This window comes from Orcinus orca, chromosome 13 (assembly GCF_937001465.1).
Source record: "Orcinus orca chromosome 13, mOrcOrc1.1, whole genome shotgun sequence".
Taxonomy (NCBI): domain Eukaryota; kingdom Metazoa; phylum Chordata; class Mammalia; order Artiodactyla; family Delphinidae; genus Orcinus; species Orcinus orca.
In genome coordinates, this window is record NC_064571.1 from 45,800,351 (window position 1) to 45,826,654 (window position 26,304).

At 38.1% G+C, this 26,304-nt stretch overlaps 1 protein-coding gene across 3 annotated transcripts in view; it reads left to right on the forward strand.

Annotated features, from left to right (window-relative positions):
* The first annotated feature begins 1,271 nt into the window (after positions 1–1,271).
* RTN4 (reticulon 4) overlaps positions 1,272–26,304 on the forward strand; it is a 66,493-nt gene continuing 41,460 nt past the window's right edge. The window contains exons 1-3 of one of the 3 annotated variants that reach the window (XM_004284367.2): positions 1,272–2,097; positions 18,047–18,103; positions 18,791–21,187. In XM_004284367.2, the coding sequence (XP_004284415.1) occupies positions 1,536–2,097; positions 18,047–18,103; positions 18,791–21,187 (3,016 nt within the window). In that variant the 5' untranslated portion in view covers positions 1,272–1,535. The remainder of the gene's footprint in view (positions 2,098–18,046; positions 18,104–18,790; positions 21,188–26,304) is intronic. The other 2 variants (XM_033414225.1, XM_004284373.2) reach the window with 2 other exon arrangements.

Consider the following 26,304-nt stretch of genomic DNA (forward strand, 5'->3'; position numbering starts at 1 on the left):
AATTGAGATATTTAAATGTTTTTGTACTAACTCTCAAAATCTATTGTGCATTTCAAACTTACAGCACATCTCATTTCAGATGACTCACATTTCAAGTGCTCAGTAGCCAGGAGTAGCCAATGACTAAGGTATTGAACAGTGCAGGCCTAGACTGTGAGCAACTTGAAAGCAAGCTAACCTCCTCTCTCCAGGGCCTCCAGATTAGGCAGGAAGGGAATATTTTTGAAAGGTATATCAGAAAGATAAAAGGGATCTCTAAACCTCTGGATGCTGATACTTAAATGTTCTGCAACCACTTTCTTTAAACCCTCCAGTTCTGGAAAAAGTGGAATGGGGATTATGCTCATTCTGGCATACCAAAGAAATGAGTATGTATTTGGCTTCCTGACTCCCAGAAGGCCTGAATCATCCTAAATGTTGACTCATGAGCCTTAAGTGACTGAAATATAATGTGAATCAAATTTGCCCTCCAAGGCATCGTTCTCTTTCCACTTTCCTCTCTCCCCTTCCTCTTTGGGTGACTCATCCTTCTACCAAGTAAGAGTCCAGTAGCGGGCAGATCCCAAAATCCTCTTTGAAGAGGAGCAGACTTTCAAATGGTCTGCCCCAGTCCCTAGATCGTCCAGCCCAGCTATTTTGCCTACGTTATCCAGGATCCGCAGTTTAGACTGGGACTGATCTTAAAACTGTCAAAAATATTATTTTTTCTTTTAAGGTGGTGATGGTAGTAGTGATAAGGTGGTTTGGGAATTTAAGTTTGAAAAAAGACAATCTTATTTCAAAATCTAAAATTTAACGTATACTTCAATCCTTAAGGCTACTCCACGGTCCCGTTATTTGGTACCTTTCTGCGCTCTGGGATTTTTCCTTTCCTGGGAGGAAAGTTTCCACTCCCAGTCCTCAAGATAACGCCTTTCCGGTGGCGCGCCAGGAGCGTCTCCGACCCCTCAGGGCAGGCAGGCAGCGGGCTCGCTTTCCCAGTACTCTAATTACACAGACTGACCTCCAGCTGTGGGCAAGGCCTAGACCCCCAGTTCGACCCTCTACTACCCTAGGCGGACTGTGGGGTTCCCAGATCCAAACCCCGCCCATCGAACCCAGCCTGGCCGGTAAAAGAGAGGAAGTGCGGTAACACCCACCCACTTGCGTCTTTTTCCTTTTCCGTTGGGCCGGCTGGTTGCCCGTCAACTCTATCTCTTAGCCGATTGGCTCGCTTCCTCCCGCGTTAGTGCCTGCCTCTCCCTGGCAGGAGGGTGAGTCACGCCAAACTGGGCGGAGAGTCGGCTGGCCTCTCTTCTTCGCTCGTCTGGGCGGCGGCGGCGGCGGCAACTGGGGACGGGGCGGGTGGCGCATCACGGGCGCGGAGGCAGGAGGAGCAGTCTCATTGTTCCGGGAGCCGTCGCCACTGCAGGTCCCTCGGCTCGTTGGGCCCTGCCCCTCTCAGTCTTCCCCACCCCCCATAACTGCCCGCGGCTGTGAGGAGAAGCGTCTCCCGCCGAGGCAGCAGCTGCAGCATCATCTCTTCCCCGCCAGCAATGGAAGACATGGACCAGTCGCCAATGGTCTCCTCGTCCTCGGACAGCCCGCCCCGGCCTCAGCCCGCGTTCAAGTACCAGTTCGTGAAGGAGCCCGAGGACGAAGAGGAAGAGGAGGAGGAAGACGAGGACGAGGACGAGGACCTGGAGGAGCTGGAGGTGCTCGAGAGGAAGCCCGCCGCCGCGCTGTCGGCGGCCCCAGTGCCCGCCGCCGCCGCCACCCCGGCTGGCGCGCCCCTACTGGATTTCGGCAATGACTTCGTGCCCCCGGCGCCCCGGGGGCCCCTGCCGGCAGCGCCCCTCGCCGCCCCGGAGCGGCAGCCGTCTTGGGACCCGAGCCCCGCGTCGTCGGCGGAGCCAGCGCCCTCCCTACCCTCCATTACCAAAACCTCGCCCTCCCAGCTCTCTGAGGACGATGAGCCTCCAGCCCGGCCTCCCCCTCCTCCCCCGGCCGACGTGAGCCCTCAGGCGGAGCCCGCGTGGATCCCGGCCGCCCCTGCCCCCGCCGCGCCCCCCTCCACGCCGGCCGCGCCCAAACGCAGGGGCTCCTCCGGCTCAGTGGGTGAGTGCCGCGCCCTTCGCCTCGCGCCGCCCCTCGCGCCCCTCCCTCTTTTGTGCGCAGCCCCCAAAGCCTGCGCCCAGCCTTCCTCTCCGCCCGTAGGGGGCTTTGTCTGCGGACAAGGCGACCCCGCTGGTGGGAGCCGCGGGGAGCAGGGTGGGGCGGTCGAGGAAGCCCGGGCTTGTTCTTTATTGTCCGTCTGGGTGTCGGGGAACAAGTGCACCCCGCCCGCTCCCAGGTTCTTCTCTCAGGTCTCCATTCCACCGCGTCTGGGAAGTTAGGAACCCACCCCTTGCAGGAGCTGGGTGTGTATCGAGGAACTAGGGGTGCGGATTCATCGGGCTGGCTCGGTTCCGGGATGAGGATGGAAGGCCTTGGTGGCCTAATCTTTTGTTTGCCCGTCTGGGTTGCTCCTGGGGAAAAGACGCAGTTTTGCTGTTGGTCTTTGCCTGCATTCACCTCTGGCCCCCCTCCTCAACCCTCCCTCGGCTTGGGTGGCCCCATGCGCTTCATCCCCCCTCCCCCCTCTGGTCCAGTGGAGAACGTCCACTTTGACCCGACTGCAGTGAGGGGAGAGCGCCTCCAGTGGTGTGACTCGTGGAGAACTGGGGAGAGGAGTTCTGGCGAAGGCCTGCCACCGCCCAGCTTACCGGGTTGTGATGTGGCGTCTCCCCCCGCCTCCCGGCTTAACCGAGCCGGGGAAGTAGGACCTGGGCGTCGTGTTCCGAGGGGGCGCAGTGCTGCCCGGGCCTCTGCCGCAGGGTCAGGGGAATTGCTGTTAGGGTGGACAGGTTTAGCCTATTAAGACATCGTGATTGAATCGTAGAGAAAAAAGGAAAAGGCAAAATGGTTGACATTCCTAAAGAAGGGGAAACCTGTGGATTCCCTATCGGGAATAGGCCAGTTGAATTTGTGGCAGATTTACCATGAGACTTCATGAAATGTTTTGAGACAGACGTTTTCGTTTATTGGTTAGAAATACTACTTCGTAGAAGTAATGTTTTAGGTCTGCAGAGACAAATCTGCATAGTCTGTGAATAGTTTTCAAATCTTTTCATTCACGAGCATCTGGTTGTGTGGTGGTGTTATTATTAGTGACATTGTTTTATTACCCTTTTCATCTTGGGAAACTTTATTTTGGAAGAGAAAAAATCAAGTTCGTTAGAGATTGAGAATTCATCTTATTAGACACGTTAATTAGCTTAATAACAAATAGCTTGTTACTTTTGGGACAAAGTGTCCCACTAGTAGTAGGATTTTTATGTATAAAAGGGCAAGAATCAGGAATCAGGTAGTGTAACAGCCTGCTGAGAAATTGTCATAGCCTTGTAGGATTTTAGAAATGGTTCTTTTTCTAGAAAAAGGAACTCAGTGGGAGATCACAGAAGAATTTTTTTTTTCTTCAATTCACTCCTGCTCCACAGTGGGGAAAATAAACCAAAAGTGATGTTTCTGAGTAGCATTTTGATGTTGACATACCCCAAAACATTACTCAAAACATTATTCACTACACTAAAGATATTAGAATCTGAGGAGTAACTCAAAATTTCCTTTTTCTGGGTAAAAACACACATTTTAGAGAAACTGAGGTAGAAAAATATTAAATAATAAGAAATTTACAAATGATAAATTTAATGATTAAGAAAGGCATACTAATTTGTCATCTTGTATTCCTTCATGGAAACAAAGAAAAGAGTTCTGTTGTTTGAACCTTGGAGATTCAGGAGGTGACAGCATTCTCTTGGAATTTTGACTTTTGGAATACTAAGTTTGGAAGACAAAGGAGAAAGAATATTGCCTACTCAGCGACTCTATCTTTACATAGTTCCCTAATTCTGTATTGATGTTGCCTATTTGGAAAGTTTAGTTCCTTTAGTAAATACAGCAACATTATGATTTTGGGCACAGATAGTTAAGGCGTTTCACTGAGTCTAGGTTTCTTAACGAGTTCATTCATTCAACTGATTATTGATTACCTACAAAGAGGCACTATTCTAGGCTCTGAGCATATAGCAATAAGCAAGACACATGTGTTCCCGGTGGGGGGAGTACAGATAATATGCACATAATTAAGGAAGGCAGATTAGTGTTAAGTGTTATGAGGAAAATAAGCAGAATGGTGGTGTGGAAAATGACTGAGATGTGTGGGAGCCTTTTTAGGTAGGGTGGTACTGAGAGAGGCCTTTCTGAGGAGGGGAGATTTAAGCTGCAGGTATAAAAAATTTCCAAGAAGCTCCTAGGAGGCAAAAGCCCTGAGGCAGTAATAAGCTTTGTATGTTTGAGAATCTAGTAAGACTAGTGAGAAAAACTAGGGGGAGAGTGGTATAAGGTGAGTGTGGGGAGGTGGACTACACTTAGATCATTTGAGGTCTCTAACAGGCCATGGTAAAAAAATTTGCTTTTTAAAATATTGTTTATTTTAGAAATGTGCTCCTTAAATATTTATATTGGGATTTTGGAGCAGAAATGTAGTTTTGAAGACTTAGAGAAACTAAAAGGACTGATGTGAGTAAAGACAAAGAGCTGAGAAATGTGCAGAACATGGTTAGAAACATAGAGCAGTCTGACTGGAAGAGGATTTATGTTAGTGAATATGGTAGATCCCTGACAGTTGTGTATGTAACATTGTTGTTTACCCTATTTTTTGAGTAAACGCTGATTTCCCTTACTTGGTAAGTTGTAATTTTGCTGTTTGCTGTTGTGCTTGGAGCATCCCCATTGCAATGAAGTAACTGAAGTGAGACTGAAGCCTCTCCCCTGCTGACCATTTTTCATGGAGAAGCATTGGCTTCAGGTTAAAAAGGTGGTTGGTTAACCTAGGCTTTGAGGATATGCAAACATTCATAAAGGATGGCATTGAGCTGGTCTCTGGATGTGTTCTAAGCCAGTGTTAATTAAGATTGAAAATGTGTGGTAGATCTGGATTCTGAAGGGTGTTGAATGCCAAATAAGGAATTAGGGTTTTATCATCCTGCTTTTATTCATGCTCTGCCATTCACAGCTGCCTTTGCTTTTGGCAATTTAAATAATGAAACAAAAAATGTTTTTGTTGTTGTTGTTTCCCAAATATAAAGTTATTTCATTATTTTTCATCCTTCTGAATTACTGCTTTAGACATTGGGAAGCCACTGAAAATTATTGAACTGAGGCATGGCATCATGAAAGCAGTGTTAGAAAAGTGAGTTGGTGACAATATTCAAGATAAGTTGGAAAGAAAAATAGGGGAACTATTTAGAAATCTTTCACAGTAGTTCTGAGAGAGGTGAGTAGAGCCTGAACTAGTTCATTAGTAGTTCATTCAGTGGAAATGGAATACAGGGAGGAATATAAGAAACTCTAGGAAGCATGCTTTTTTTGGCTCTGAATCTCTGTTTTTATAGTTAGGTTAATAAGACGTTTTATGAAAGCAAAGTTGATAGGACTTGGAGGCCATGGATATAAATACAAAGAAAAGAACGTTGATGCTTATTAAATCAATTTCAGAGATTGTCCAAAGTTGTTTTTGCAATGGAAGCTTGTATAGAATTGAATATTGCTCATAAGTATAGGTTATGGCTTAAGGATTAAAAATTATTAGTCTTTTACAAAGTCATTTATTATATGATTATTTATATCAGCTTAGGAGCACATATTAGAAATGTTAAAAGATTTTGAGTGATACATAGTTTAAATCTTAAGTATCAGTCCTTAACATAAAGTTCAAGTAAACAGTGATGTGACACTCCCAGGAAGTAGTTGCCTCTAAAGAAAGGGATGTCATGCCATAATCCATTCCCCATCCTCTCTCCTCCTATTATAATCTAGAAAATGATAACAAGGAATGGAACTGATGAATTTAGAGATTCTGAATAATTCTCTTGTTAACCATTTCTAATTTTTTGACTAGGAATAACAGTTGGGAACAAGTGGTGTGCTCCTTAAGGATAAAGTGAATTACATTTCACATTGGTTCCTAGGAAGCTCAGTGTCAAATTTATAGTTCTTTTTAGTTATTGATGAGCTTCCTCAAATCCTTTTTAAAATGAAGTGATGAATATATATTGAACCTTTGATACATGTGTAATTATGTGGAATAGTATTTAGAAAACATGCTATTTGAGCACTGTATTTCTGTAAACTTGGAAGATTTGCTATGTTATATGAAACGTTTCCAAAAGGAACATATTTTCTATTGTTCTGTTATTGTTCTGTTATTATAAAAAAACAGAGTAATTGACTCTGTTTTATGTGTAGTTATTTCATAATATACCTAAAAGCAGTTTATTTGAACTACTGCTGTTGCAAGGCCCCAATTTAAATGACACATTTTAAAGGTTCTTTGCTAGCCCAGGGTAAAAGTACCAACCAAATGGATAATAGTTCTTGATTTTTCCCTGGGACCTCTAAGTAGAAGTAAATGTTGGCAGATGAACTATTCTTATAGTACATTCTTTGAGACTTTTTGTTCCTGTTTCTAAATATAGACCCTAGAAGGTCCCTCTGGGGGTGGTAGCACCAGGGATGGGAACTGTAAGGGCAGAACCATAATTCATCAGCAGTGTTTAAATGGGTGAGTGTGACCTTTGTGGCTAGCTAATGTAGGACATAGGCATGCAAAATGGTAGGACCCAGCTCTGCTTATGCTAAGGTGTTCTCAGACCAGTGGCCTCATCATTCTTCTCAACTCTAAAGGGGAATTGATAATTTCACATCTAAATTGATGGTTTTTTGTTTCTTGGAATGGTGATTCTTAATTTTTAAGTTACTTTACTCATGTGTTCCCGTAACATTCTATTCTTACCTCATCATATGTATCATACTATATATATGGGAATGGTATGTTTACTCATTTCTGTTCACCAGACTGTATGTTCCTTGAGGAAAGGGGCTGTATTACCTTTTTTCCTTGAGGAAAAGGACTGTATGACATTATATTTGCATTGCTGAGCACAGTGCCTTAGATATGGCATAGGCACTCAGATATTTGTTGAATGAATATAATATTATAGATGAATCCTGATCTATATTCTGTATCGTTCTAGAATTACTGCAATATTTTCTCTCAAATAAAAATCCCAAGTCTTGGGACTTGCCTGGCGGTCCGGTGGTTAAGACTCTATGCTTCCACTGTAGGGGGCATGGGTTCCATTCCGTGGTCAGGGAAGTTCTGCATCGTGGTGTGGCCAAAAAGAAAAAAAATATCCCAACTCTTTTGAATTAAAGCATTAATTTATTTACATATACAAGGTATATGGATGTACCCAATTTTATTTAATCAGTCTCTTATTGATGGTTGATTAGGTTGTCTTTCAGCTTTTTCTGTTGTAAATAACATTGCTGTGAACACCTTTATATATACCTCTTTGCAAATACATGCATAGAAGTATATATATGTGTTGTAGGATATATGCGTTGTAGGATAAATTCATGTAAGTGGAATTATTGATCCAAAGGGTATATGCATTGAAAATGTTGATAGATAATGCCAAACAATAGGTACTACTCCTACTCTTATAGTAGGACCTGTAAGCTGCTAAATATTGGATTATCTTTTTAGCAGTCCCTGAGTCCTTTGCTTAGGTGGCCCTCTAGTTTAAAAAAAAACATTATTTCTTTAATGACTTGTTCTTATTACCATAGATGAAGAAGGCTTATAAAGTTTTGTTGTTCAAACAGATTTGGCAATAGTCTGGTTATATTGGTGGTCCCTTGGAAGTTCAATATTAAGAAAAGACTAGCACACTTTTTTTTTTTAACCCGGTTTAGGGCAGAGTACGGGGACAAAAAGATGAGTAGAGATCGTAGTTATAAGAGGTACATGTAGGAGATTAGGAACGAATACAAGCCCCCACCCGTAAAGTATTTTCTGCTGTCTTAAAACCAGAGGACTCTTGTGGTTGTACTATAGGGCCAATTATATATTTATGTTCCGTCAGCTGCCTTTGTGAAAAGAGAAAAAAAATCGCTTGTTTTTTCATCCCCAACTTTATAGACTGACTTGTAAATTTGACTAATTGGAAGGTGCCATTGTTAAATTTATTTATCTTGGTGTTCTGACAGCCCTAGGTGAAGCTGACCTAAAGCATTAAAAAAATTTTTTTAATCTACTGGAGTCTTTGGTTTCAGAAAAGAAGGGAATTTACTTGTTTAAAATTCTGTCCATCTTTGTTCTAAGGGGGTTTAAACCTATCATATAAATCTCTTTCACAAATAGCCTTTATAACTTTTCAGTCTCAACTAATCACCATCATTATTAAGTTATTGAGAGTTATTATTCTACCAAGTTCTCGATTCAGTTTGCTAATATTTTGTTAAAGAATTTTGCATGGCTGTGTAAGGAATATTTTTCTGTATTTTTATTTTCTTGTAATAGCCTTGTCTGGTTTTGGTATTAGTGCATAAGTCTGTGAAACATTTTGAGAAGTGCTTGCTCTTCCTTAATTTGCTGAAAGAGTTTCATAAGCATCCTTCGATGTTTATAGAATTTACTAATGAAGCCATCTGGCCTTGGAGTTCTCTTTGTGGAGATGGTTTTAAATTATGGGTATTCTTTTTTTAAGTGATATAAGGCTATTCGGATTTTCTATTTCTGCTTGTGTCAGTTTTGGAAATGTATGCCTTTCAAGGAACTTGACTATTTCATCTTGATGAGTGGACATCAAGGAATTTGTACGCTCACCTAAGTGTCTAATTTATTGGCATAAACTTGTTCATAATATTCTCTTATTTTTTAGGATTTATAGTGATAGTCCCTCTTTTATTTCCAATACTTATTTTTCTCTTTTTCTTGATCATTTTAGGGATTATCAATTCTATTGATCTTTTCAAGGAAACAACTTTTGGTTTCATTGATTTTTCTCTGTAGTTTGCATGTTTCCTATATCATTGATTTCTGCTGTTATTTATTTTCTGTTACTTATTTGGGTTTAACTTGCTCTTTTTCTGGTTTCCTTAGGTGGAAGCTTTAAACTTTGAATTTAACCCTTTTTTCTAAAAGCATTTAGAGCTATAAATTTCTCTCTAAGCATTGCTTTAGCTGTATCCTGCAGATTTCCATTATCATTTGATTTAAATTATTCTTTAATTTTTCTTGTGATACATTCTTTGATCCATGAGTTATTTAGAATTGTGTGTTTAATTTCCAAACATTAGGGCATTTTCCAGAATTCTATTTTATTGATTTCAATTTAATTCATGTGGTCAAAGAACATACGCTGCATGATTTCAGTCCTTTTAAATTTATTGAGATTTGCTTTATAGACCAGGAAATGGCTTATCTTGGTGTATGTTCCATGTGTACTTGAGAAGGATGTATATTTTGTTGTTGGTTGTAGTGCTCTATAAAAGTCAGTTCATTGGAGTGTTGTCTAAATCATCTATATCCTTGTTTATTGAGTGTGTGTGTTATGTGCATGTGTGTCCAGTCTATCAATTAACTGAGAGTTGAGTGTTAAATTTTTTAAATAATATTTGTAGATTTGTCCTTGTCTCTCTTTAGTTTTTGCTTCATGTACTTCCATTACACCTTTAGTGTTGTTATATCTATTTAGTGTTATGTCTGATTACTCCTTTTTCATTATCAAATGCCCCTCTTTACCTCTGGTAATCTCAAGATAATACTCCTTGTGTTTGAATCTACTTTTGCTCGACATTTGTATAGCCATTCCAGATTTTGTAGGATAAGTGCTTGGATCATATATCCTTTTACATTCTTTTACTTTTACTCTACCTGTGTTTTTATGTTTAAAGTGTGTGTCCTGTTAAGTGGCACATAGTAGGGTTTTTATCTAGCCTGAAAACCTCTGCCTTTTAATTGGGGCCGTTTACTACATTCAGTGTAATTTTTTTTTTTTTTTGGCCATACGCGGGCCTGTCACTGTTGTGGCCTCTCCCGTTGCAGAGCACAGGCTCCGGGCGCGCAGGCTCAGCGGCCATGGTTCATGGGCCCAGCCGCCCCACGGCATGCGGGATCCTCCCGGACCGGGGCACGAACCCGTGTCCCCTGCATCGGCAGGCGGATTCTCAACCACTGCGCCACCAGGGAAGCCCCCAGTGTAATTATTAATATGATTCACTTAAGTCTATTTAAGTCTGTGGCGTGTGGGATCCTCCACTGCGGTGCGTGGGCTTCTCTCTAGTTGTGGCATGTGGGTTTAGTTGCCCCACAGCATGTGGGATCTTAGTTCCCCCACCAGGGATTGAACCAGCGTCCCCTGCATTGTAAGATGGATTCTTAACCACTGGACCACCAGGGAAGTCCCCATTTAAGTCTCTTTTCTCTTTGTCCCATCTGCTTCTGTTTTTTTTGTACTTCTACATATTCCTTCCATCCTTTGTGCTTTTATTGTCTTACATTTTACTTCTACATATATTATTATATATTGTAATTATTTAAGCTTCAAAAGTCAGTTGTTTTTTTTTTTATTCCTAGGTATTTTATTCTTTTTGTTGCAGTGGTAAATGGGAGTGTTTCCTTAATTTCTCTTTCAGATATTTCATCATTAGTGTATAGGAATGCCAGAGATTTCTGTGCATTAATTTTGTATCCTGCTACTTTACCAAATTCATTGATTAGCTCTAGTAGTTTTCTGGTAGCATCTTTAGGATTCTCTATGTATATTATGTCATCTGCAAACAGTGACAGTTTTGCTTCTTTCCAAATTTGTATACCTTCAAAAGTCAATTATTCTTGAAGGAAATTAAGGTATGAGAATACTTTATATCTACTCATATATTTACCATTTCTTTAAAGAACTTAGGGAACGAGAATATTTTGTATCTACACATACATTTGCCATTTCTGCCCTTCATTCCTTCATGAAGATTTGGGTTTCTATCAGGCATCTTCTTCCTTCATTGTGAAGAACTTCATTTAACATTTCTTATTGTGCAGGTCCCTTGGTGATGATTTCTTTCAGCTTTTGTTTTCAGCTTTTGTTTGTCTGTTAATATCTTAATTGAGCTTTACTTTTGAAGGATTTTTTGATGAATACAGTCAATTTTGTTATTTGTGGTGGTTATGGTCTATAAAGTCACAGAAAATACTGAATTAGCAGATACTGAATCATTGTCCCTAGGGGAAATACAGGGTTAGGTTCCTGTGAACCTTTAGTCATAACATTTTTGTTACTCGTCAGTATATAACTTTGTTTTAAGTGTGTTTCTATTTAAAGAAACACATTATTTGATATATATTGTAGACTCATTAACATTGAACTCATGGCTAACAGAACTATAACTCATGTCTGAATGAACCTTATCTAACACACGTGTTTCCTCTGTAAGGTACATCATAGCCTTCTTGCTGTTAAGAACACTAGACAGCACTTCAGCATTGTGCTTAGGGGCCATATCAGAATACCAACAGAAAGCACAGAAATGCAAACAGTAGGGCACTAAATAGACTGCTAAAAGAATACTTGTTTACTGTATGTGAGCTGAAACAAGAAGGAATAGGGTTGCCTTGTTTGACCTCACCTGGCAACATATGTTGGGGGACTGGAATGTATGGCTATTCTGCATGTGCCTGCTGCTGTAAGTACTGATTTTGGGTTTATCAGTTTAGTGAGTAGGCCAGTTGGCAAATTAAGGAATCAGATTATGAGGGTTGACTGCATGCAATTCTAGGTTTGCAGTTGTTTTCATCATTTTAAAGAATGTTTTATTATCTTTTGGATTGCGTTGTTTTCAGTGAGGGGTCAGGTCATTCTTATTGTTTACCTGCCTTTTCCCTCTGTTTTTAAGATTTTTCTCTGTCTTTGGTTTTCAGTAGTTTGGCTTCTACAGTGTAGTTCTTTGTGGTTTTGTGTTTATCCTGCTTGTGGTTCATTGAGCTTCTTGGATCTGTGGGCTGGTATTTTCTATCACTATTTTCAAATTTTAGGCCGTTATATCTTAAAACTTTTTTTTCTTGTTTCAGTCATTATTGTCTTTGGGGGGACTCCAGTTATGTATGCATTAACTGCTTGATTATCTCATAGGTCATTGAGACTGTTCATTTTTTCCCCCAGCTTTCTGTTCTTCATGCTGTGCTTCAGTTTGGATATTTTCTCTCTGTTGCTCTTTAAGTTTATTGATCTTTTCTTCTCCATTGTCCAATCTACTTTTAAGCTCATCTGGTGCAATTTTCTTTAGATTAATGTAATTTTCAGTTACAGCATTTCCATTTGGTTCTTTTTCTAGCCCATGTTTTTCTACCAAGACTCTCTGTTCACTCATTATGTCTATCTTTTACTGTACATACTTAGGAATTTTTAAAAGCTGTTTAAATTTCCATTTTAATATTCATTAATCCAACATTTACACTATTTCTTTTTGTTTATATAGGCTGTTTTTTCTTATTTATGCTCAAATTTTCTTCTTTTCATGTCCAGTAGTTTTTTATTTTATACTGCTTGTCATGGATGTGGTGATAGTTTTGTTCTGGAAGGCAATTGATTTGCTGGCAAATCACCTTGATCTTTTTTAAGTCTTGATTTTAAAGTTAGGGTGGGTATAGAGCAGTGGCTGGCTGACTTTTTCTTTAAGGGCAAAGTAGTAAATATTTTAGGCTTGTGGGTCGTACAGGTTCTATCTAACTACTCATGTTTGCCATTATAATGCAGAAGTAGCCATAGACAATACATCACATGAATGGACATGACTTTCTCCCAATACAACTTTGGCCCATGAGCCATGTTTTGCTGACTCTTGGTCTAGAGTATCCCTTACTTTAGGGTTATAGTAGTCCCACTCTTAAGGTGCACCTTTTCTGGAATCTCACTTTTATGCTTGGGGTGTTTATGAGATCTCTCCACTCTGACTGGCCAGAACTTTAGGTCAGGTCTTCCAGAACAGTCTGGCCTCCAGAATATCCATTCAGCTCACAACTCTATCATAGATTTGTCTGCTGGGTCTTGGTAAGTCTTGTGATCTATATGTGCAGCATTGTATTCAGCCACATGTTTAAAGGGAACATCTATCTAGATTTCTGGAGCACCTTTTCTTTGAAACTTTCCTTTGTATATCACCCTGCCCCACAAATCCCAGACAACTCAACAGCTTCCTCTGCTCACCAAGAGCGCAGTATCCTTGGGCTCCTCTGCCATGTGCTGTTGACAGAAAGTGCTTTCAGATGGAAAGCCAGGGCATTCCTCTGGTGTGCTTCCCTCTTCTCAGGAATTACACTTCTGCCTGTGGTCCAGTGTCTCAGGACAGTTGCTTCATATATTTTGCCCAGTTTTATAGTTGTTTATGTTGGAAGGGTTAGTGTGATAAAATTACTTTCATGGCTAGAAGCAGAGGTTCTTCTCTATGATTTTAAAGTGCAGTTTATTTTTCTTGTTTTATAAATTAGATATAATTTTACTGACCACTTACTTTTTTTTTTAAGTTTATTTTATTTATTTATTTACGTTTGGCTACGTTGGGTCTTTGTTGCTGCGTGTGGGCTTTCTCTAGTTGCGGCGAGCGGGTGCTACTCTTTGTTGTGGTGCGTGGGCTTCTCATTGCGGTGGCTTTTCTTGTTGCAGAGCATGGGCTCTAGGCACGCGGGCTTCAGTAGTTGTGGCTCGCGGGCTCTAGAGCACAGGCTCAGTAGTTGTGGCCCATGGGCTTAGTTGCCTCGGGGCATGTGGGATCTTCCCGGACCAGGGCTGGAACCCGTGTCCCCTGCATTGGCAGGTGGACTCTTAACCACAGCGCCACCAGGGAAGCCCTGACCACTTATACTTTTGGTTGATAAACAGGTTTTGAAATGAACGTGTCAAGGAAAATACTCGGTATAAGAGTGTGTGGACATTGGTGAGATTGTGATAGCATATATATATTTTTTGAATTGACCAGTAATAAATTCAAAACTGATAATGCCATTTTTACTTTCTCGAAAAGTGATTTACTAAAAAAAAAAAAATTTCTCCAGTGAACTTTAATTTTGCAACTGATTCTTGTGTGGTGGAAGTAATTAGCGTTCACAGTTTGTAGCCCTGAGGCAGTTAATCGAAACTTATATTCTAGTTTTAGGCTTAGGTAAGGAAAAGAATCTAGCATTAGGGCCAACATGAGGAATAGATCATTTGGAAATCTTTCATACTGTCATTATAAGCAGTTCAGTGATTCTATTCATTTTACTGAGGGTAATAAGGAAATAAATATATATATGATTATAGTTTAAATTATTTTCTAGCTTTGTCATTAACTAAGCTATGTGACTTTGAATAAGTTGCTTTATTTTCTGAGCTTAGGTACCTGGAAATGTAGAAGATTAACAAAAATAAGGTAAGAATGAGTAGGTTTTACAAAGAGAGTTAGTGAGGCTGAATATGGTGAATTTGAGCATTAGTGGATGTCAGCATTCATATGCAAGAGGGGAAAGCATGGGTTTGGTTAGGAAGAAGTTTATTTTGTTAGCATAGATGACATGTAAGGCGATGTTGAGATAAGCTTAGACAGTTAAATTGGGGCCATATAGTGCAGGGCCTTATATATCTGACTAAGAATTTTTGGTGTAATTCAGTATGTAACTGGGAGCTTTTAAATGTTTTCGAGCAAGAAAAATGTATAGACTTGTCCTTTTTGATGGCTGTAGAGGAGAGACGTAATAGAGTTCTGGCTTCCCTTTTGCCTATTTAGTGAAAACTTGTGTTTTTTTTTTTGTAATATGACATTATGTTTTTACTTAGTGTGGATATATATAATTAAGTCCTTAATATTTATTGTTTCTTCTGGCTGTCTGTTCAAATAGTACAAATGAGATTGATGATTAAGGTTTTAATTTCATTCAGTAGTTAGAATTTGGCATTATGAGTAGATCATAGAAAGAAGGGGAGTTGTTTACCGTTTTTGTAAGCCCAGTAATGTAAGTGTATGTGTAACATATCTCAGTAATTCAGAACATTTTATTTTTTACTTAATATAGCATCCCTTATTATAAAATAGTTTATTCACCTGTGAAAGTGAGGGTCTTGCAGAAAAAGGAAGATGAAAATCAGTAATTCTTTTTCAGAACAGGAAATAGATAATTTTTAGGTGTTTTAGCCTTAGAATTTGGTAGCTTTTGTGATATATAAGTATTGTTGATCAAAATTTTCTTTTGACATTAATTTTATTAGTCATTTTCAAATTCTAAATTTATATAGTAAAGTCTAGAAAAGAAGTACTGCAGAGCAGTTAAAGGAAAGAGCATGGACTGGTAAACTATGGATTCAGTCTCAGATCCATCACTTTTTTTAGTTTTGTGACTCTGGGGAAGTTACTTAGCCTTTTTATGCCTCTGTTTCCTCATCTGTGAAATCAAGATAACAGTAGTACCTATTTTACAGGGTGGTTTGGAGTATTAAAAGACCATGTGGGGCTTCCCTGGCGGCGCAGTGGTTGAGAGTCTGCCTGCCGATGCAGGGGACACGGGTTCGTGCCCCGGTCCGGGAAGATCCCACATGCCGCGGAGCGGCTAGGCTCGTGAGCCGTGGCCGCTGAGCCTGCGCGTCCGGAGCCTGTGCTCCGCAACGGGAGAGGCCACAACAGTGAGAGGCCCGCGTACAGCAAAAAAAAAAAAAAAAAAAAAAAAAAAAAAAAAAAAAAAGACCATGTGAAATCAATGTGCCTGGCCATCGTTAACATCTCTATAAATGTTGTTATATGGTGAAGTAAAAGCAAACAATCAGTCAAATATTTTGGATAATTACAGGGTATTTGCTGGGTGACTGTTTATCTTGTTTCAGGAGCTCAAATTTATGGGGCTGATAAAGTAGGAATACGTAATTTATTATTGCACTCGTGCATAGGATACAGCACATGAACTTGGGAGTTAGACCTATTCAAATCCTGGCTCTCTGGCCTCCTAGCTCTGTGACTTAGGGCAAATTGTTTCTTTTTTCCCCTTCCCTCCCTCACAACATTTTGAGGTAGTTACTCTTATTTGGCAAATGAGGAAATGAAGCACAGAAAGGCTAAGTAGTAACTTTCTCAGGGTTACACATTTATATTGTGTAATATGTGATGGATCTGGGGTTTGGACCCAGGCAGTTTGATCCCATGATTCATGATGGGCCTTAGGAGTCCCTGAGCAACTCTCTTCTTCTTGAAGGCAAAATGGTAATGACCTCTTCTGGATTTTTTTCTAAGTGCTTTTAGAAATGGAATACTTGTTTTGTGGCTAATTTTGGATTGAGTCTCATTTTACAAAATGAGGATTTATTTTTTTTTTGGAAATTTGTGAATATTTCAACTACCAATTTATAAACTTTCTCACTTGACCAAGTGTCAGAATATAGTTTTTATTATAAGAGATATTCTGGTATTAGATACGCATAAGGATATATATTTTAAAAATACTTCAAAATTTTGGCACAGTTTTAGATATAGTTTGGTTTCCCTCTGATTTTAACATGTTTCTAGTTCACTTTACAAGTAAACTGTCTCTAAATTAGTTGGCTTTTAACTATATTGTCTAGATGAAAAAGACAACCATTTTGTTAAGAATTTGCTTCCTTTTATTTAGGTGGAGCAGCTGTGTAATTATTTGGTTCTGCTCTTTGACCCCCAAATCTCCGTTTGTACAACATTATAATTCATTATTTTAACTGAAAGGAATTTTCAAATTGTCATTTTACAAACGAGAACTGTGTAATTTAACTAAGATTACATAACAAGTCATCTTTATAAAGATTTTATAAAATCTCATAAGGCAGTGTGTCTTACTGGTTTGGATGACTGGCCCATTCAACCTGTTGTTCTAGGTTATAGGAGACTCTTTTAAATGGATTTCCCCTCTCCACCCCATCTAAGAATCCTTTAGATATGACATCATACCTAGTATGAATTTAAAATTTATGTGACATTATGAATGTAACTCTCCTCATCAAAAGGAAAACCCTTGGAAGACAAGTTCCATGTTCATGATAGCCACATCTCTGATTTCTTTTTTTTTCTATTAATCAGCCTTGTCTAGCTTGTTCTTCCAGATAGAAGTGTCCAAATTTATTAGGTCCTCTACACTAAAGGAATACCTCCTGTCATCTCTCAGACTGTTTCACATTGTCTTTTGCTAGAGCCCTTTCTCTAGTATAAACCACAGAAGATCTTTAGCTCAAGATCTCCCAACTGCAGGTATAAAATGACATTGTACAAGGTTAATATACCAATATATAGTGTATTAGTTGACTTGGGCTTCTATACCAAAATACCATAGACTAGGTGGCTTAAACAACAGAAATTTATTTCTTACAGTTCTGAAGGCTGGGAAGTCTAAGATCAAAATGTGGGCAAGTTAGGTTTCATTCCGAGGCCTCTTTTCTTGGCTTATAGGTTGCTGCCTTCTGTGTGCTCACGTGACCTCTTCCTGTGACCATGGTCCTACCCTCATGACCTCATATATTCCTAATTACTTCCGAAAGGCCCCATCTCCAAACACAACACATTGAACCTTAGGGCTTGAACATAACATACAGCATATATTGGTTAAGAAAGTGAGCTCTGGAGTTGAATTGTCTGAGTCTCACTACTTAATCTATTGAGTGAGTTACTTGTCTATCACTCTTTTTTTTTAAATCTGTTAAATGAGATATTAACAGCAACACTTGTAACATTAGAGTTGTAAGGAGTAAAATGAGTTCTTGCATCATGTAATCACTTAGAATAACAAGTAGAGAATATGCATGATTTTCTGAAAGTGTTCTAAATTGAACATATACCAATAAAAAAAGATAAGATTAGTATATTCAAGCCACTTTGGTTCATGCAGTTTCTTTAACATAAACATGTTTTTGCCTCTTGAAAAATGATAGGTTCTATAGATATCATTTAATCAATTTTATGATATATATTATAATTTAATCTGGGTTAATGGTACTACTTTTTCCTTTCCATCATGGCTTTTTCTCTGTAGATAAAGTTTTGTGTTAACTCATTACAAACTGAACCCCTTGCTTGTTCCTCTTTAGTCTCTTTCCAACTCTGTCTTTATTTCTGCTGAGGTTATATTCTATTTGTTTTTCAGATGAGACACTTTTTGCTCTTCCTGCTGCATCTGAGCCTGTGATACACTCCTCTGCAGGCAAGTTCTTTCTGCTAGCCTTTTATCCTCTGTGTATTCTAACTTTAATTCTTTAGTTATGTTCACTCTATGCTTAGTAGTTTGAATTTACTAAAAATAAGCATGGTTCCAAGAATGTTTATCTACTGACCAAGTTGAAATTTGCATTTTATATGCAGTGTCCAAGAGAGAAATGGGCAGAAACCTGATTAATAATTGGAAATGTGTAAGGAATTCTTGGCCCCTTGATTTATGTTTATATATTGACTAGTCATTTTTTCCAAATACAGTTTATTTGCTTATAGCTGACAGGCTTTCATAGAAAAGAATGTCAGCCTATGACAGTTAATTATCCAGTGCCCTTTCTTTCTTATGCTGTCAAACTCTCTTCTCAAATCCTCATTTCTTCCTCTGAGACTAGTTAGAAGTAGCTTTTCTCAGTTAATTGTACGTGAGGTTTTTCTCAAAGACTTGATGTCTTTGCATAGTATATAATAGCCTCTGTAGCCATGCACATGTGTTTTGACAGTAGCTTTAATTTTTCAATTATGATTCAGTCTACTTGATTATTATTTATTAACTAAATGTTATTAGCATTTTAGTTAACAGTAAGTCTTTACTAACAGTATTTTTGAATCTGTCATAAAACTTGCATTAAATCTGAGAACACTGGCATTCTCTAACTTTCCTTTCTGTCCATGGTCACAGAAAAAATTATGGATTTGAAGGAGCAGCCAGGTAACACTGTTTCTGCTGGTCAAGAGGATTTTCCATCTGTCCTGCTTGAAACTGCTGCTTCTCTTCCTTCTTTAGCTCCTCTCTCAGCTGCTTCTTTTAAAGAACATGAATACCTTGGTAATTTACCAGCAGTACTACCTACCGAAGGAACACTTCGAGAAATTTCAGATGAAGCTTCTAAAGAATTCTCAGAGAAGGCAAAAAAACCATTTGTAGACAGAGATTTACCAGAGTTTTCAGAATTGGAATACTCAGAAATGGGATCATCATTCAGTGGCTCTCCAAGAGCAGAATCTGCCATAACAGTAGCAAATCTTAGGGAAGAAATAATTGTGAAGAATAAAGATGAAGAAGAGGACTTAGTTAGTAATAACATCCTTCATACTCAGCAAGAGTTACCGATAGTCCTTAGCAAATCAGTTAAAGAAGAGGATAGAGTTATGTCTCCAGAAGAAACAAAAGACAGTTTTAATGAAAAGGGAATTGTAGCAGAAGCTCCTATGAGGGAGGAATATGCAGACTTCAAACCATTTGAGCAAGTATGGGAAGTAAAAGATACTTATAAGCAAGATAGTGATGTTTTGGCTGCTGGAGGTAATATAGAGAGCAAATTGGAAGGTAAAGTGGATACGGAACGTTTTTCAGATAGCCTTGAACAAACAAATCGTGAAAAAGATAGTGAAAGTAGTAATGATGATACTTCATTTCCTAGTACACCAGAAGCTATAAAAGATGGTTCAGGAGCATATATCACATGTGCTCCCTTTAACCCTTCAGCAAACATTTTTCCCTTGTTGGAAGATCATACTTCAGAAAATAAGACAGATGAAAAAAAAATAGAAGAAAAAAAGGCCCAAATTGTAACAGAGAAGAATGCTAGTGCCAAAACATCAAACCCTTTCCTTGTGGCAACACAGGATTCTAAAACAGATTATGACACAACAGATCATTTATCAGAGGTGACTGAGGAAGTAGTGGCAAACATGCATGAAGGTCTAACCCCAGATTTAGTACAGGAAGCATGTGAAAGTGAATTGAGTGAAGCTACAGGTACAAAAATTGCTTTTGAAACAAAAATGGACTTGGTTCAAACTTCAGAAGCTATGCAGGAGTCACTTTACCCTGTAGCACAGCTTTGCCCATCCTTTGAAGAATCTGAAGCTACTCCTTCACCAGTTTTGCCTGACATTGTCATGGAAGCACCATTAAATTCTATAGTTCCTAGTGCTGGTGCTTCTGCAGTGCAGCTCAGTTCATCACCATTAGAAGCTCCTCCTTCAGTTAATTATGAAAGCATAAAACTTGAGCCTGAAAATCCCCCACCATATGAAGAGGCCATGAATGTATCACTAAAAAAAGTATCAGGAATGAATGAAGAAATTAAAGAGGCTGAAAGTATTAGTGTAGCTGTTCAAGAAACAGAAGCTCCTTATATATCTATTGCATGTGATTTAATTAAAGAAACAAAGCTCTCTACTGAACCAACTCCAGATTTCTCTAGTTATTCAGAAATAGCAAAAGTTGCACAGCTGGTGCCCACTCATTCTGAGCTAGTTGAAGATTCCTCACCTGATTCTGAACCAGTTGACTTATTTAGTGATGATTCAATTCCTGAAGTTCCACAAAAACAAGATGAAGCTGTGATACTTGTAAAAGAAAATCTCATTGAAACTTCATCTGAATCAATGATAGAACATGAAAATAAGGAAAAACTTAGTGCTTCACCACCACCTGAGGGGGGAAAGCCGTATTTGGAATCTTTTCAGCCCAATTTAGGTACCACAAAAGATACCTTATCATCTAATGAAGTTTCAACATTGATCCAAAAGGAGAAAATTCCTTTGCAGATGGAGGAGCTCAATACTGCAGTTTATTCAAATGATGGCTTATACATTGCTAAGGAAGCAAAAATAAGAGAGAGTGAAACATTTTCAGATTCATCTCCAATTGAGATTATAGATGAGTTCCCTACATTTGTCAGTTCTAAAACAGATTCTTCTCCTACATTAGCCAGGGAATACAGTGACCTAGAAATATCCTACAAAAGTGAAGTTGCTAGTGTCCAGGATGGAGCTGGGTCGTTGCCTTGCTCAGAATTACCCCATGAAGTTTCTGTCAAGAGTGTACAGCCTAAAGATGAAGAAAAAGTTCATGTCCCAGATGAATTCTCCAAAGATAGGGCTGATATTTCAAAGGTGCCCTTACTGCCTCCAGATGTTTCTGCTTTGGATGCTCAAACAGGGATAGGCAGTATAGTTAAACCCAAAGTTCTTGTGAAAGAAGCTGAGAAAAAACTTCCTTCTGGTACAGAAAAAGAGTACAGACCACCATCTGCTATGTTTTCAGCAGAGCTGAGTAAAACTTCAGGTAATCAATCCATACCTTATTTTGTGCTTTCTTGCCACCTTTTGACCTATGGAACATTCCACTACATTTTGTGTAGTATGTTACATTTATAGTGTCTGATATATCACATTGATATATCACATTCTTTTTACTGTCTCAGTTTAAGATTTTAGTGCTTTTTCTAGCCTTCTTGCACTCATCACGCATCCTTGCTCTTAGCTTTTCCACACAATTATTTGTTGGTCATTTTTATGCACCATGGAACTAGAAAAAACTTTTTTTAGAATTAGCTTCAGTGTCTGTTCCCTTCTTTTGCTTTAGTGTTTCCTGATAGCATGAAGAGCAAGAGGTATTAAAACAAAATATTTTCAGATGTGTTTACTTTTGTTTTCCCAGAAATATCTTCATTTAAAAATTTTGACGAAAGAACATTTCTGTTACCTGTTTCTGATCTTTCAATATAATGCAATAATTTCCAGTAAAAGGTATAAAGTTAAGCATATTGAGTATTAGACGTTTTGTTGAAAAGTATAAATTGAGGTATGCTATTTTTAATTCTCCTGAAAAGTACTAATTCTCATTTTTTTCTTTTGACTCTACACTTCCCACATATCTGATTTGTGTAAAGTGATTTGTACATGTGTTTTTTATTTAGCATTCTAATTTAGATGATTACTGTGTATTTACTGAATATACTTATGCATTGGAGATAGGTAGTACTGGTGGCAGAGACCAGTTTAGAGTTGCTGTAATTGAAGAAAGAGGAAATTATGAACGTAAGGCAATGGGATGAGCATGGAGACATAGTACTTAGTGTTTGATTGGAATTGGACCTGAAGGTTAAGGGGAGGAGTTAAAGCTTACTCTAGGAAACCTGGGTTTCTTGTATGTGCAGATACATGGCAGTATGAGAAACTGAGTTAGGAAACATGAGAAAATAAAGTGGAAGAAAATAAAAAACTCAGTTTTGAATATATTGTAATTAAGGTACCTATGAGACATCCAAGAATGATGGGTATTAAACATGAAGCTCTTGAGAGAGACCTTGACCGTATGTGTGTATTTACCATGGGCTCAGAGATTGTAATTAAAGCCACAGACATCAACTAGGGGGAGCCGAGGGAAGAGGAAGATTTAAAGTTGGAGGAATTGATCAACATTATCAAATACTAGAGAGCTCAGTTAAGATAAGGATTGAGAATTTGTCAGAAGGGAGGGAAGGTGTTACAATGGTAATCCCTATTCTCAGATGGTTAACGATTTTCTACATCCTTGATTATGATATATTTAGGTGTTTTAAAAAAATTTTCTGATTCTTATTACTGAATCAGATTCAGTAATTCTGTTTCTTATTCTTATTTAAACCTGAAAGTATTGATAAGTATTAAATAATAAATAAAACTTGCTCAGATAATTTATTATCTCCAGTTGGTTTCCCTTGTTTTCTTAAAATGACATTTGTAGGCAGAATTCAATTTTAATTTTGGGAAGAAAGGCTGATTTTGTAAGGGAGATGAGCAAGGTATTATTGATGCAGACATTGATGCCTTATTGATAGTTTTGGATAAAATTTGTTATGAGAAAAATGAATACTAGTCTTCTCCCTTAATAAGGGTATTTTATCAAACTGTATTCTTTTTTTTTTTTGGACCACGCCATGTGGTTTGTGGGAGCTTAGTTCCCCAACCAGAGATTGAACCCAGGTCACAGCAGTGAAAGCACCGAGGTCTAACTACTGGACCACCAGGGAATTCTGTCAAACTGTATTCTTAACAATGAAATGTAAATACTGGTTTTTCTCAGTTCATAATTATGAACATTGATTCTGTTTTTCCTTTCACTGTACGTCATTATTTAGAGGCTCAGCGTTTCATATATGTTTTTATTTACTTTTAAAAAAATTTGTGGCTAAAGATTTATGCTTTCAGTACCCTGATGGTTTCCATTTTTGTTTAAAATATATTATCACTGGCACTTTAATTTTTCACTTTCCACTCATTTTAAATATAAATGTATAATTACAATATTCTAATAATTGCTTAAATTTATACTACTAAATACAGACCCAGATAGTGAAACTACTGAAAAGAATAGTTAACTGATAGGGAGCACTACCAGATGACAGCTGAAATCTTTTTGTCAGATGATGCATGGAAGTCCCAGTTTGGCATAGAATGACAGTTTAGGGATATAAGTGTATGATTGGAAGTGGAAGATCATCAACACATACTAAGGGCACAGAGAGGCTGTCTCTACCTTGGAATATTAGGAATGGCTTCACAAAGAGATGCTTCTATAAAAGCTACAGTTAGCAAATGTGAGTAAACACATAGACCTGTTCATTTATATAAATATAATAAAAGTTTTCCAGATCCTGTTTTGGTATTTTTGGGGCAGGTGGGTATGTGTGGGTATTATGGTCAGTATGTAGAAACTGAAGCTATTCAAGCTATTCACTTGAAGCTAGGGACATAGATGGATTTGAGACTGGCCATGGGTGACTCAGTGAAAAGAAACATTCAGGTTTATTCAGAACTAAACTGAAAGACCAATCTATGCTAAAGGAGGGTTTATGATACATTGGATGCTAAATTTTTCTCTGACTGGAATTAAGCAGAATTTTTTTTAAACTTATGGTCTCATTTAGAGAGTTTCTTTTAAAAAAAGGATGATTGCTTTTTTAAAATTAACTTTCATTTGGAAATAAGTTCAAACTTAAAAACAATTGCAAAAATAAAAGTAGTACAAAGAATGTCTTATACTCTTCATCTAAATTTACCTACTAACATTTCTCCATTTACATTATTATTTATGATCTCTCTTTTTATAGATAACTAGACAATGGATACATAGATACAGTATATCCTTTTTTTCCTGAACCATTTGAGACTAAGTTATATACATTCTGTTTTACCCCTAAATAGTTTAAAAAGGGATATTCTCTTACATAACCTCAGTACAGCTATTAACTTTCTAAATATTACATTCATTCAATACTTTTTTCTAATCTACCATCCATATTCTAGTTGTGTTAGTTGACCTAATAATGTTCTTTGTAGTGTCCTGTACTACAAGGTCCAGTCTAGTGCCAGGTTTTGCATTTAGTTATGTTACCTTTGGCTCCTTTAATCTGGGACGTTTCCAGTCTTTATCTCTTACGATTGTAACATATTTAAAGAACACAGGCCCTTTCCCTTCTTCCTTTTTAATAGAAAGTTCCTTGTTTTGCGTTTTGTCTAATGTTTCTTAGTGATTAGATTAAGTTTGTGGATTCATGGCCAAAATGAAGATAATATAGTGCCCCTCTCATAGCAATCTGGAGGTACCTACTATTCATCAGTCCCTCATTGATGAGGTTTAATTTACACCATCTGGTCAAGGTGGTTCCTGATTTCCTTATTGTATAATTACTATCTTTCTTCCTTCCTGACAACTAATAAGCAGTCTGATGGGTGACACTTCAAGACCATGTAAATATCCTGCCCTCCATCAAAATTCCCTCCCTAGATTTAGTATCTATTGATGGTTCTTGATTGATTTATTCTTTACCATTAAGTTTGCAAAAGATGATTTTTCTGTTCTAATACTTCCTCCACGTTTATCAATCAACCCTGGCATTCTACTCTTAGCAAGAGCTCTCCTTTTCCATTAATTAACTATTTAATTATCAGTATGGATTCATGAATTTCTCTTTTCCCCCCAATGGTTCATAATTCATTACTCTACTTATTTATTTTGGTTGTCAATGGTCACAGATTTGGAGGGCTCCCCTTCAAATTGGCTCAAGGACATGCAGCTGTCATTTTTTTTTTTTTTTGAGTGGAGAGGGAAGCACTTCTTACTTTCTAGCATAACGAAATGTTGTAGGCTCATCTTTTGCCCACTCTGTCCCAGCCCTGAAGTCAGCAGTTTCTCCAAGGATCCTTGATTCCTTTCAGTGATCAAGAGCTGGATGCTAATTGTACTTTGCTCCTGTGGGGTCTTTCCATTTTAGCCCTTCCAGTGGACCGAGGTAGGAAATACTTGTATACATACATACAAATAAACATACACATATTTATGAAATCATGTGTTTACATAGATACCTCCAAATCCAAAACATTCCCAGAGGACTATTTCTTTCTTCCCCCATTTCACATTTGTATGTTCCTTCTATAGTGAGAACCTGGCTTCTAACACTACCAATATATTTATTAATTTGTTTAATCCTTGAGTACATCTAAAATAGTTTTAGAATGTTTTATAATATCATTATAATAAACATAATAAAGGGTTCAGGTTTATTTTTCAAATCCACCTCCCTCAACCCTGCCCAGGTTACTCGGATTAGTTTTATTTTCCCTTTTCCTTCTACCTTCCCCCATCTTCAGTGTGGTTATAATACTCATTTGAAATAAACTTAGATTTGTTTCAGTTTGCTTTCAGTTTTAGGTTTTCTTCTCTCTATTTAGGACATTTTTAAATTAAGAATTTTGAAAGGCTGAGAAAAGAACCTGAATTCTTTGCATTTTACCTAGAAAGGGGAGACTACCATTTATGGGAAATCTTTTAAGCACCAAGCATTTTCACATAGTCATCTCATTTAGTCTTCACCATAATCTGAAAGAAGGAATCATTTCATGGATGACAAAACCTAAATCTAGGGATGTTACGAAACTTTACCGAGGTTGCATATTATGTAGTAAGCACAGTACTTTTGAGCTTCTACATTGGGCTAACTTACTTTTTTAAAAAAAATTTTATTGGAGTATAGTTGATTTACAATGTTGTGTTAGTTTCAGGTGTACAGCAAAGTGAATCAGTTACACATATATCCATTCTTTTTTAGATTCTTTTTCCATATGGGTCACTGCAGAGTATTGAGTAGAATTCCCTGTGCTATACAGTAGGTCCTTATTAGTTATCTATTTTACATATAGTAGTGTGTATATGTCAGTCCCAATCTCTCAATTTATCCCCCCCCCTTACACTCTGGTAACCATAAGTTTGTTTTCTACGTCTGTGACTCTATTTCTGTTTTGTAAATAATTTGTACCATTTTATTTTGGTTAGATCACATATAAGCGATATATGATATTTGTCTTTCTCTGTCTGACTTCACTCAGTATGATAATCTCTAGGTCCATCCATGTTTCTGC